At 37.4% G+C, this 12,935-nt stretch overlaps 1 protein-coding gene across 19 annotated transcripts in view; it reads left to right on the top strand.

The window, feature by feature from the left end:
- The window catches only part of Pde4dip (phosphodiesterase 4D interacting protein), a 228,908-nt gene that overhangs the window by 61,773 nt on the left and 154,200 nt on the right, over positions 1 to 12,935 (top strand). For all 19 annotated transcript variants that reach the window (XM_078026881.1, XM_078026897.1, XM_078026895.1 and 16 more), the window contains exon 3: positions 897 to 1,048. In XM_078026881.1, the coding sequence (XP_077883007.1) occupies positions 897 to 1,048 (152 nt within the window). The remainder of the gene's footprint in view (positions 1 to 896; positions 1,049 to 12,935) is intronic.

Raw genomic sequence — 12,935 nt, 5'->3', positions numbered from 1 at the left:
CATCCTCAGCACCACATAAAAATAAATAAATAAAAATAAAGATATTAAAAAAATATTGTCAGCAAACTTCAGCCCATAGACCAATATCCATTTTTTTGTAAATAAAATTTCAGTCACCTAGTCCTGCTTATTTGCTTATGTATTGTCTGTGTCTGCTTTGAGTTACATGGGCAGAACTGAGTAGTTATGACAGAGACTGTGAAGCCCATAAACCTAAAATCCTATCTGGCCCTTTAAGAATAGGTTTGCTTACCCTTGGCTTAAAACAATACTGTATTATTTCTCACAGTTCTCTGTTGGCAAACTGGGCATTTTTTTTTTCTGCTGTTCTCATGTGGGATCACTGAAATGACTAATCTAACAGCTTGCCTGGGCCTGAGGGTCCAAGATACCCTTGCTCACATGTCTGGCATTTGGTGACTGGGTATCAGCTGGGGCATCTTAATTTCCTGGAACGTGGCCTTTCCTTTTCCAGTAGGTAAACTGGGCTTTATAGCACTGTGGTCTTGAGGTGCTAAAAAGGCAGGAGCAGAAAAAAGCTTCTTACTATGAATCATAGTTTCTGGGATTCATACAATATCATTTTCATCATGTTTTGTTATTCAGAGCAAATCACTGGGCCACCCCAGATTTGAGGGCTGGAGAAATAGATTCTACTTAATTGGAGGAGTCGGAACACCATATTGCAAAGGAGCATGAACACAAACCATGTAGTTTTTCCTACTAAGAACCATTATTAATATGATCTACCTCAGGCTACTTTATATGAATTCTTTCTATGTGGTCCAGAATTGAAATGCTTTTTGTGGAAACCATAATCTTCCAAAATGTGCCACTTAGAATGATCAAGGTGCCTTTATTATATAAATTTCATTGTTGTTCTTTTTCACTGACAGCTTTTCTTAGTGACACTAAAGATAGAGGCCCACCAGTGCAGTCACAGACTTGGAGAAATGGTGAAAAGGTCCCCTTTGGACAGACACATTTCTTGAGAGCATTTGAGAAGCCCCCTCAGGTGCAGACCCAGGCTCTTCGAGACTTTGAGAAGGTAAGTCACACGATGGATAGCTCTAATCTCAATTGAAAACAGTATGATGGAATAGTGATGTCTTTTAAAAATATGATGTGTACATTAGTTGGGGTTATAAGCATAGTCATCATAATGGTGTTTGAAGAGCCTTTGTCCCATAAGCATATGCTCTGTTAGCTGTGTGTTGGTGGCTGTGGTTTATGGATATTTGCCTATACCAATCAATTTTTGTTTTACTGTTTGTGTTTTTTTTTAAATATTTATTTTTTAGTGGTAGTTGGACACATACCTTTATTTTATTTATTTATTTTTATGTGGTGCTGAAAATTGTACCTAGGACCTCGCACATGCGAGGTGAGTGCTTTACCACTGAGCCACAACCCCAGCCCCACCATTTGTGTTCTTGTTTACTTCTCAGATGAAGTCAGGAAGTTTAAGTAGCACCCTGAGATTCTGTAGCTGCGACATAGTAAGCCCAGGAGTCCCAGTCCAGTCAGCTGTCATTATATTCTCTATTACTGTCTTGGACCATTCCAGAGATCTGAGTATTGTTTGCTCTATGAGGTTTCTCAGAACCATTTGCATCTCATCAAGCATCTAGCCATGTTGCTTGATATTCCTTGCTTGTCCTTAGATTTGGTCAAGAGCAATGACTGATAATGTAATATAGACCCCCAGCTCTCCTGGAGCTGGGTTGATCCCAGGAAATCTATACAATAGGACCTGTCTGCTGGGATCATAGGGCCCAGAAAGAGGCACCCATAATGTCTTTTACCCATGTTCTAAAAAAAGAAATAGCTCTTTGGTGCCCTCTGGGGGTTACCCAATGGGCAGGCCTCACATGAGTACTGCGTAATTAGATCCTTAGATCCTGTGGTTTTCTTTTACTCTGGAATTGATCACTTTGGTCATAAAACAATAAAACTCCATTTTTCAAAAAAGTTTTGTGTTGAAATGGTTTATCCTGTCTTTTCTCATCTTGTAGTTATAAATGTTTTCCTGGGACTTCAATTATTTGTACTAGATACTGCCAAGACAGTAATGTTCCATATAACATGTTAGGAATTGAACAACTTACTCTTGGTCTTCTTGATCAGAGTTGTTTGTCATGGACACTGATTTTTTTAAAAATCAAAGAATTCTCAGGAATATTAAGTGACTTTAAAGACTGGGCCTCTGAAAGCTGTGTGTCTGGTTGTGGGAGTGGGGTAGTAACTCAGGCCCCTCCTTTTCCCCCACCTTTTGGATCTGCTACTGCAGAAGGGATGAGAGCTCCTTGTTTGGGGAGCCTTGACAGGCAGTCTTCCCATGTGTTCCTTGTGGCTGAGAAGTGACTGGGAACACAGACATGATGGGTGTTGCCTCCACTGAAAGTTTGAATGGCTGGATGCTGTGGGGCTGAGCAGGGCTTAGCTGACTTTAAGATATAAAGTCCTGAGTCCTTTTCTCTTAGAGTTCAGGTCTAATATCATGGATTTGTCCTTATTTCTTAATTTGGGGAATCACTGACAGAAACCAAGTTAGGATGCAGAGAAAAGGCCAATAAGAGATAGTTAAATCTCTCTCCTCTGTACATCAAGTAATAAGTAAAAAAACAATGAGACTAAAACACTTCTTTGTCAGAAACTCTTTGCCAGTCCACCATGCTGTGTTGTGCTCATGTACGTGTTCATTCTTATATTCATTCATTTAGTAGATTAGTACCTGCATGAGAGGACTTGAAAATTGGAGGAAACCTTAGAAAAAATATAGGAAGGGTCAGGTTACCTTCCAATTCCATCCTTAAAGTGACAGAACACCATGAGATTTTTTTGTAAGATTTTAACTATGCATTCTGGAGTCTAGGGATAAAGGATGGGTGATTGTACTGTAAAACAGGAAGTAACATGTTAAAGGTTTTGTGTCAGAAAAGGGTTAATTCCTCCACAGCTTGAAGAAGATGTCAAAGGAATGCAATCTGAGATGAGCAGCCAGGAATCTGTATTTCATCTATTCTTATTTAATCTATCCATGCAACAAATGTTTGATCACTTTAAGAAATTGTTCCTGCCCTTCGAATAGGTACTGTTTATTAGGAATTTCAGACATTATGTTACTTAAAGGTGCTGTCATGGAGATAAGAACACTGTACTCTGAAATTTGGGAGAACATATCTAATTTTTTTTTTTTTGTGAGAGAGAGAGAGAGAGAGAGAGAGAGAATTTATTTATTTATTTTAGTTTTTGCTGGCGGACACAACATCTCTGTTTGTACGTGGTGCTGAGGATCAAACCCGGGTCACACGCATGCCAGGCGAGCGCGCTACCGCTTGAGCCACATCCCCAGCCCGAACATATCTAATTTTATTAAAGGAATGGTGAAGGGCCTTCTACCAGTGATTATCTCTTATGGCTATACAATGAAAGAGGTTTCCAAAATTGTGTTATATTTTGCTAGTCAGAGAGAGAGAGAGTGCAATACTCTAGACAGTGAGAACATTTTTGGAGAAGAAAGAGATATACTTGTGAGTGAGCCAGTGAGAGACCGGATTATATGGAGATAAGAAAGGAGAGCTTAAACAAGGAGAGAAGTAAAAAATTAATGCATCAGTAAGGTGATTGTTTCTAAAATACTTGCTGCTTTAGGAAATTTGGGAAAATGCCTTTGATTCCAGAGTAAAAAGTTATAGACTAAAAGTGAAAAAACGGATACATTATGTAACCAAAAGATAATTGGTCAGTTAACAAGCGAAAATGATAAGGGACAGTTATGTCAATGCAGGGGAAAGGGATAAGAAGGGCAAAACTTTGAAGATATGATGATTTCTCTTTCCTTCTGTACCCTCAGTGAACAGCAGGAGTGGGGTGAAGAATAATGGGGAGGGAAGGAAGAGCAATGCCTTGGGCCCTGCTTTGATTCACCTTTCTAAGTGTCAGTTAAATTGTAACTCCCAGCTCTGTTTGTCAGGTTGAGACCAATAGATGTTGTTTCACAGGATGAAAGGAGAGCATCACTTAGCATATAGCCTTCATTTGTGTCTTTGAATGTGTGAGTGATTTAATTAATTTTAAAGCCTTGTCAGCTTTGTTATAAAGAGTTTGCACTGATAAAGGGATCTCTTTTCTTTCCAGATCTGTATATTAGATCAGTGGGTTATGTGTTTAAGTTGCCTTAGTTTGTCTTTATAAGACTTGAAACAAGCATCATTGTCCTGGTTTTCCAAAATAGAACCAGGGCTCACAGAAGCGGTGACTTTTTCTGGGTTCTAGAGTTTATTATATATCACAATCATCAATCCTGACAGATTATTAGGTCAGATATAAATTTTAAAGTTGAGTATAGTGGTGCTTGCCTTTATTACCAGCCACTTGGGAGGCTGAGGCAAGAGGATTGCAAATTTGAGGGCAACTCAGTAACTTAGTGAAACCCTGTCTCAAAAAAAAAAAAAAAAAAAAAGGCTGGGGCCATAGCTCAGTGGTAGAGAGCTCTACTGAGCTCAACCCCAGGACTATAAAAAAAGAATTAATTTTTATATACAAATGGACATGGTCAATAGTTGAGAAAAAAAATCCTTGTATGCCAAGGAATGGTCATACCACCCATCCCAGCTCCTGCATCTAGTGATCACTTTCTACATGTCAAGTAGTGTTCTAAGTATGTGATAGTGTTACTTCATTTAATATTTACAATAACTCTGTGGAAAAGGCATTACAATTATTCCCATTTACAAACAAGGAACTACAGGCACAAGGAATAACAAAGAAATTTGTCTGATGTTTCATGACAAGAGCCTGAAAATAATACCTGTCCCTTGTTCGACCTAAAATAGTGAGTTTTTCGAGGCAGCGGGGAGCTCACTTGGTGAAGTATGGTACTAATGAAAGTGTTGGCTCATCTGGAAAAGGAATCATAAGCTCCTTCTATGGAGAGTGATATAGATGAGAATTCCACCAGAGTTCTCTAGGTAAACTGTAAATCCACTTTTAGCGCTCAGTTTTCTCTCTCACAGAAAACTCCATTAATTACTCCATTATTCTGACCTACTTGTAATTCAAAGCTGTTTTATACTTCCATGTCTTTGTTACTACTGGAAAACCTTCTCTCATACTTCCCCTCGTTAAAGCCTTCTCACTCTTTGAGTTTCAGCTGTAGGGTCCCCTGCTTTTTTTAGGATGCTTACTGTAACACTCTAATCATAGAATATATACCCAGACTATAAGCTTCTTGAGGACAGAGAACACCTCTTGCTTATTCTTTTCTATTCTCTAGAATCTGGCATAATTTAGTATGTAATAAGCACTCAGTAAATATTTATCAATTAAACTTATGGAAAAGTTCTGAAGATTGGGTATTCCACTGGATTTGTATTTCTCTTGCCACTACTTGGTATTCACAATAAGTGAATGGTTCTAAAGTGGGTATTGGTGGTAGAATGGAAAACCAAGAAATGTACATTTATTTCAGTTTAAACTGGTCATATTAGAAATGTAAAGGAAGGAAAAAATGTAGACTTCTTGAAATAATATTTCATAGAACTTATTAAGAGGCTCATAATAGTAGCTAATAATAATAAACACTTTGAGTGATTTTGTACACCAGACACTTTTCTAAATATTTATTTTATTTCAGCAAATTTTGAGTTCATCTTTCTAATTTATAAGAGGATCATCTGGGGAAGGAGAGGTTCCATTGGTGGAATGTGTGCAGTTTTGGTTTATGGCAGAAGCCACAGAAGAGCCCTGAAGGGGCTCCTCTTGATTTAACAAAGACCCCTACCCTTCAGGGCTCTTCTGTTTACACATTTTCTAATAATGTTGTCTTTAACATGAAAATGCTAGTCAAACCAGATGCAGCATTCTAACTGTAGACTGAAGCCAGCTTTCCCTGGCAGTCGCAATCTAACCACAGTGAGTCAGCCTGTTGAGATCCCACCCAACCTGGCAAACTTTTCCACTTGGGTCTTGGGTGGAGGGAGAAAGAAGAAAAAAGTGCTAAAATGGAGAGGCTTTTAAACTTTTTACCTTTATGGAACGCTGAATTATCAGAGTCTGGATATGCTTTGCTAATTAGGTGAATCTGGGTCATGTCAGCGCTGCCTTTATGTTCTGCAGTTTCAGTGTTTTTGAGTGTTTCTCTGTAATTATAGTCTTTGAAATGAATGCTACCAGTGAACTGCATTTTAATTTTAAAAATGGCTTTTATATTTCCGTAACCACAGTGTCCCAAGCATACTAGTTTTGTTTCCACTTGTGTCCTAAGATACTCATAAAGTTATTAGATGAGAAGGAGGGAGATTCTAAACTTTCCGTGTTCATAAGCATAGCTTTTCTCCCTGTTAAACATGACTCCTCAAAGGCCTTCTACAGAACTTTAGTGACATTTGTTTCCTGAGCAACATTGCCAGAGATAGGTAACACATCAACCATGTTTTTCCTTAAGTACTACAGGAATGACTGAGACATATGCAAGTTACCATTCACAGAGTATAAAACCTGATGAGTGGCATCAGAAATTTAAATTATAAAATATTTTATTTAAACAATTTTAAAGCAGCAGAGGATGAGATATTTCAAGATTGGAATAATTGATGAATGAAAATATGTCTTTAAGGCCTTTTTTTTTTGTCCTAACTATCAGGACAAAACATTTCTCTGGTTTTTTGTGTATGTATATACATGCATATAGAAACACACATATTAGCTCACATTTGGTTGTAAAATTAATAAAGTAACTTTATCAAAAAGAGTAAATCATAAAAATTGAACAATTTGTGTAAGGTATGGCTAGCAACACAGAAAAGAGAGCAACTACTTCCACAGCGAATAAGGCTTTAAATTAGAATAATTCTTCATTTTTGTAAATTTAATCTCATTACTCTGTCCTTATTTCTTTTCTTCACCATATGAAGAGAGCTCTATTGGGGCTCGAGATATGGCTTAGTGGTAAAGTGCATGCTAGGCTCTGGGTTCGATCCTCAGCACTACATAAAAGTAAATAAATAAAATAAAGGTATTGTGTCCAACTACAACTAAAAAAAATATTTAAAAAAGCCCTATCCTCCTTCCTGTTGACCCTGTGGAATTTCCATTGTTATCATAATTTCTATTCCAATAATAAAATTTAAAAATAACAATAAAAAGGATACTAATTAATATCTATTGAGTGCTTACCATGTGTCCACTTCTATGGATGCATTTGCCTTGCATTATCTTATTTTGTTCTCCTAACAGGCCTTTAAAGTTGTTACTATCATTATCTTCACTTGGACACAAAAGATTCACTGAAGATAGGAAATGACTAGGAAGTACTGGAGCTGAATATGAATATAAGTATACTGATTACAAAGTCTGACCTCTTAGAAATAGTTTTATTATGTTTCTCTGTGGACAACTGATTCCCTTATACATTTATGGGTTAACTCATTTATCCACCCAGTATGTGAGAATGTACTACATGTCAGCCCCTGTCCTGGCTGTTAATCCCACAGTGATCAGGTGTGAATGTATGCAGTGATGTGTGTTTAAGGGTAAATGTTATCCAGCATTGTTTTCTTTCTTTCTTTTTTTGGCCTGATCTTATATGTTACTCTTTTTTTTTAAATTTATTTTTTGTAGTTATAGTTGGACACAACACTTTTACTTTATTTATTTATTTATTAATTTTTATGTGTTGCTGAGGATCAAACCCAGGGCCATGCACATGAGAGGTGGGCACTCTACTGCCGAGCCATAACCACAGCCCCAACTCTTAAAAATTATTAGTTTTGATTAGATTCTGACTTTTAGATTTCGACGCTCTCAGAGAGGGCTTGGCTTGGCAATGTATTCCTGTTTTTTTTTTTTTAACCTCTTTCATTCTCTTGGACAAAAGTTTAGCATATTCTATAGTCTCTTCCTTATTATTATTTTTTTTTAGTATGTTGTTTCCCTAGGGCAAAGCTGACATTTGTGTGGTTGGACATATGGAATAACAAGACACTGAATCTTGGGTGCTCTGATCCTGAGTTTATTAACTTCTTAGTGTAAGGGCTTTCTAATAACATATTGGTGGATTTCATTTTTTTTAGAGAGGTTGAGAAATTTTCATATTCTGCCAGTTCTTGGGCCCCAGGTGATGAGGCATTGTGGTATGAATCAGTCCAGGAATATCTTTCTCTGCTTTTTTTTTTTTTTTAATAATACTCAATTTGAAAAGTTGATTTACTTTAACAGGAAGAAGAATAAACCACTAACATGGGATGGGAGAGGGAGAATAAGCAATGTTCCATGTAGAAGAAACAATATGAATCAAGATTCATATGAGAGAAAGAACTATAGCTAGTCAATATCCTTAGAACATGGGAGATAAGCAATGTGGGAAAAAAATTAAGACTGGAGAATAAGAGAGAGAAGATAAGAGAGAGAAGCCAGTACATGTGGCCTTATCAGTTCTGTAAAGGCTTTACATTTTATCCAGGCTCAATGGGAAGTGCTTAAAGGTTTTAAACAGGCAGTCGACATAATCATATTTGCTTTTTAGAAAGGTCTCTTTGGCTTCTGCATGGACTCTGGATAGGAGGACTAAAGCCTTGAGGCAGAGAGAATGGTTAGGAGGCTCAACATCCAAGGCAAAAGTTGATGATGATGCCAGCAGAGGAATGAGATAAATGAACAGATGAAAGAGAGATTTCAAAGGCATAATTGACAGAACTAAGTTATTGATTTGGGTGTGAAGGAATCAGTGAAGGCCAAGGATGACCTACCACCAAGTTATCTCCCCATTCCTATCTGAAACTTGTTACTCTGCTGTAAATTTCCAGAGTACCTTGAACTTTCCTTTTAATACTATGAATTATCTATGGTTTAATAGTATAAATGCTATAGTTAATCTTTCCTGTTAGAATCTGAGCTCCATAATATAATATACACAATGTCTTTTCACTACTAACTATAATGATTGGCAGAGTTCGAGGTACATAGTTAACATTACCTGCCTCCCTTTCTTTTCTTTTCTTTTCTTTCTTTTTGTTGTTGTTGTACTTTGTCGTGTCAAGCTTTCTTGACATCATCAAGTTGCTTGAGCAACTCCTAAGTTATGCCATTCATTGGGAGAAAAGAGAACAGCTGGAACAAACACAGTATTTTTATGATCATTAAAACAACAGTACAAACCAATAAATCAATGAAGTGATTTTCATTTTGGGGAGAAAAGTAAAGATCTTTTCTGCTCTTCAGGAGCTCTAAGTGTATTTGGGGAGACAGCCAATATTAGATAATCCTAATAGATTGTGGTAAAGACCACAATAAGAATAGGTGCATAATGCTGTGAAAGCACTCAGGAGGAGGCTCTTGTCTAGCCTTAGGGTCAGTAGCCTTCTTTAATATCTTAGTTAATTACTTAACATCTGAGCTGAAGGAGGAGTAAAGAGGAGGGACATTGCATGCTAATGCTGCTACCCCTGCAAAGTCCTAGAGGCAGCAGAAAAATAGTTCAGAAATAAGAAGATTTTTGTCATGGCTGGAGCACTAGAGTGTTGATTTGGGATCATGTTGGCTGTGTCTCTCTCAACTCACCCTCTACGTTCGGTTAGTGTTTTGCTGCTGACCAGTCTATGGTAGTTCATGTATCACTGTGAACTCTTAGCTCTTACAACCACAGCAGATCCTAGTCATGCCTTCAAAACTGCCTTCATGTCTTGAGAAGGATTGAAAAAGGATTATTGAAAATCTTGAGAAAAAAGTTGAGGCCATTGATTGGCATTTCCCCCTGAATTCTAGTAGCTCAACAGATAGTCTTTCTGAGTTGAACCAGGTGGACAAACATCATCTCCTGCAGGTATTGGTTGGGCTAAGGTGAGGGAAAATCTAGTTTGGAGCCTAAAAGTCCATGGAAGCTCCAGGCAATGCTGCAGCTCAAATGTCATTTCTACCATGCAGTTCATTTAGTTGTCTCTGGCCACACTATTTCTGTCTGGGCTGTCTATTTTTGGTGGTCAGGGAAGTTGTTATTTGTTTTGTTTTGTTTTTATATAGTTCACAGTGCTCTGGTGTGGTGCTGATGACGACATCTTGCTATTCCAGGATTGGGGGTGGTGTGGTTTTCTATCTGTCGTGGGGAGAGGCAGCAGGAACATCATCTGAACCCTCATCCTTTATGCTCATACTAAAGCTGTTTAAGATAGGGTTTGTTAATCAACCTGTTGTTAGCTCTCCTGTCATCAGTCCAGTTATTTTAAGAAAAAGCTGTGTAGAGGATGTGCTCTGAGTTTTAGGGGAGAAAATGAAATGGTATTAATAGTTTAGCATATAAAGACTCTGAAATTTTAGAACTTATGTAGAAATTTCAGAAACAGAGTTTTAAAAGATAAATTTGTTTATTGTGCAATCTGAAAGAAAAAAGTGAAGTCTTTGTAGCATCCCCAGTCTTTCTGAGGCAGGTATCAGTAGTTGGTTTCTGGAACAGTAAGCAGAAATCTCTGTGTTGGAGTAAAAGAATTGATGAGTGGAAGACTGAGTTGAATGACTTCGATTTACATTTTCCTTGTTAGAATGTGATATGCAAATGTTATAAATATTCATCAGGACAGCCTAATGGGAATGTTTTCCTTGTATCAAAATATAGAATAGATTATATATTTGAATGGATAACATATTTGAATTTGTTTTATCTGGAATTATAATAAAACTTTAGCTATGAATGATCATTATTGAAGGCCATTAAGAGGATATTCCATGTAGCCTTTCTGTTAGTGCCCCACAATTTAAATAGGATTAACATGCAAAATATTTAGACATGATCAGTTCTTTTTGGGGGCATACTGAGGATTGAACTTAGGGGCATTCAACCACTGAACCACATCCCCAGCCCTATTTTGAATTATATTTAGAGACAGGGTCTCAATGAGTTGCTTAGTGCCTCACTATTGCCGAGGCTGGCTTTGAACTCTTGATCCTCCTGTCTCAGCCTCCCAACCCGCTGGAATTTCGGGCATGTGCCACCATACCCAGACTAGACATGATCAATTCTAAGCCTTTAACTTTAACTAAGTTGAATTGAATTTAAATATACAACTAAATCTTTATTACAGAAAACCTTTATAAAGGGAAAATGATTGAGGAAGTTATTTCTCCTAGCTTTCAATTCCTTTTTTTAAAACAATAGCTTTATTGAAATATAATTGATATCCCTCACAACTCACCCTTCTACAGTCTGTAATTCAGAGTTGTACAATCATCACCAGTGTCTTTCTCCAGAACACTTTCTTCACCTCCAGAAAGAAACCTCATTCCGTTATTAATCACTCCCTATTTCTCCTTCTCTCTAGCTTAGCTCCTGGGAACAACAAATCTACTTTCTCTCTCCATATATTTGTGTATTCTGAATATTTCATATAGGCAGGATTATATACTATATGACCTTTTGTGCCCTTCTACTTTTTTTAAATTTTATTTTTATTTGTTTAATTAGTTACACATGGCATTGGGCCCATTTACTTTAATAATAAAACGCCATTGTGTTTTCAGGGTTCCTCCATGTTGTAGCATGTATGGGTACTTCATTCCTTCTTATGTTTGGATAATATTCCAGCATTTGGATATACTAAATTTTATGCATTCATTCATCAGCCCAAGGACACTTGGGATATTTTCACTTGGGTCTATCAAGAATAATTCTGCTATGAGTATTTGTGTATAGGTTGTTATAGGGTCATATAGCTTTAATTCTTCTGAGTGTGAAACTAGAGGAGGAATTGTTGGGTCATATGGTAACTGTTATGTTTAACCTTTTGAGGGTCATCTTTGGTTTACTCATCTTGAAAGTGGAGAAAGTGATTTTTTACATAGGCTCAGATGGTCAGGTCCTCCAAGGACAGAGGGATAATTATTTACAGTTCAGGATGCTTTTTGGTAAGATGTTGGAGACCTGAGGTATACGGGCATGTTAGTCAACTTTCCAGTACTGTGACCAAAACACTGACCAGACAACTTAGAGGAGGAGAAGTTTATTTGGGGCTCACAGTTTCAGAGGTGCAGTCCATGGTCAGTTGACTCCATTTCTCTGGGGGCCAAGGTAAGGCAGAATATCATGGCAGAAGAGTAGAACAGAGGAAAGCTGCTCACCTCATGCAGGCTGGGAGGAAGAGAGAGAGAGAGAAAGGGAAAGTGGACATAGGAAAGATGAATCCTTCCCAGGCATGTCTCCAGGCATGTCTCCCACCTCTTGAAGCCACATCCTACCTGCCCGTTACCACCCAGTCAGTCCAAACTAGGTTAGTCTGATTAGGTTACATCTCTCATAATCTTATTGTTTCATCTTTGGATATTTCTGCATTAACACAGGAGCTTCTGGGGGATCCTTCCATATCTAAATCATAACAAAGGGGAAATACTGTTTTAGTCACAGGTCAATCTTAGGCTCACAGGGGATATATAGTCTCATGACCGAAACCCTGATGACTGTGCAATGTGGAGTCCAACTGGGAAGTTGTAGTCTGAACTCTTCCTCTTCATGAGCAAGTCAGCTAAGGCTCTTGATGTCTCTTTTTCCTAAGTAGGGAAATGGGGATAATGATATCTAATTTGTGTACTCCAAAAATTGTAGTGAAGGTACAATGAAATAATATACGTTGAAGTGTTGTATACATCATCAAATCTCATGTCAGTGGTTGTTGTGGAAAAGACAGGATAATTGAATCCAGCTAATTTTATAATATAAGTCTAAATCATTAAAAAACAACCAGGAATTAAATTAAGTACTCTTGCAACTCAGATTTTATCAGAACAATGTAGAAATTCTTCTACGTATATGTATATTATATATACATATATGTATTATGAATAAAATCCCTTCATCTGCCCCAACCCTTCCTATCTGCCTCACTCCCTCAATCCAAGACAAATTGGCTTCCTAGGTTATATTTGACTGGATTCTGAAATATAGAAAATAC

This window comes from Ictidomys tridecemlineatus, chromosome 11, assembly GCF_052094955.1.
Source record: "Ictidomys tridecemlineatus isolate mIctTri1 chromosome 11, mIctTri1.hap1, whole genome shotgun sequence".
NCBI classification, from domain to species: domain Eukaryota; kingdom Metazoa; phylum Chordata; class Mammalia; order Rodentia; family Sciuridae; genus Ictidomys; species Ictidomys tridecemlineatus.
Note: the sequence above shows the minus strand (reverse complement) of the source record. Positions and strands in the feature narration are given on the sequence as shown.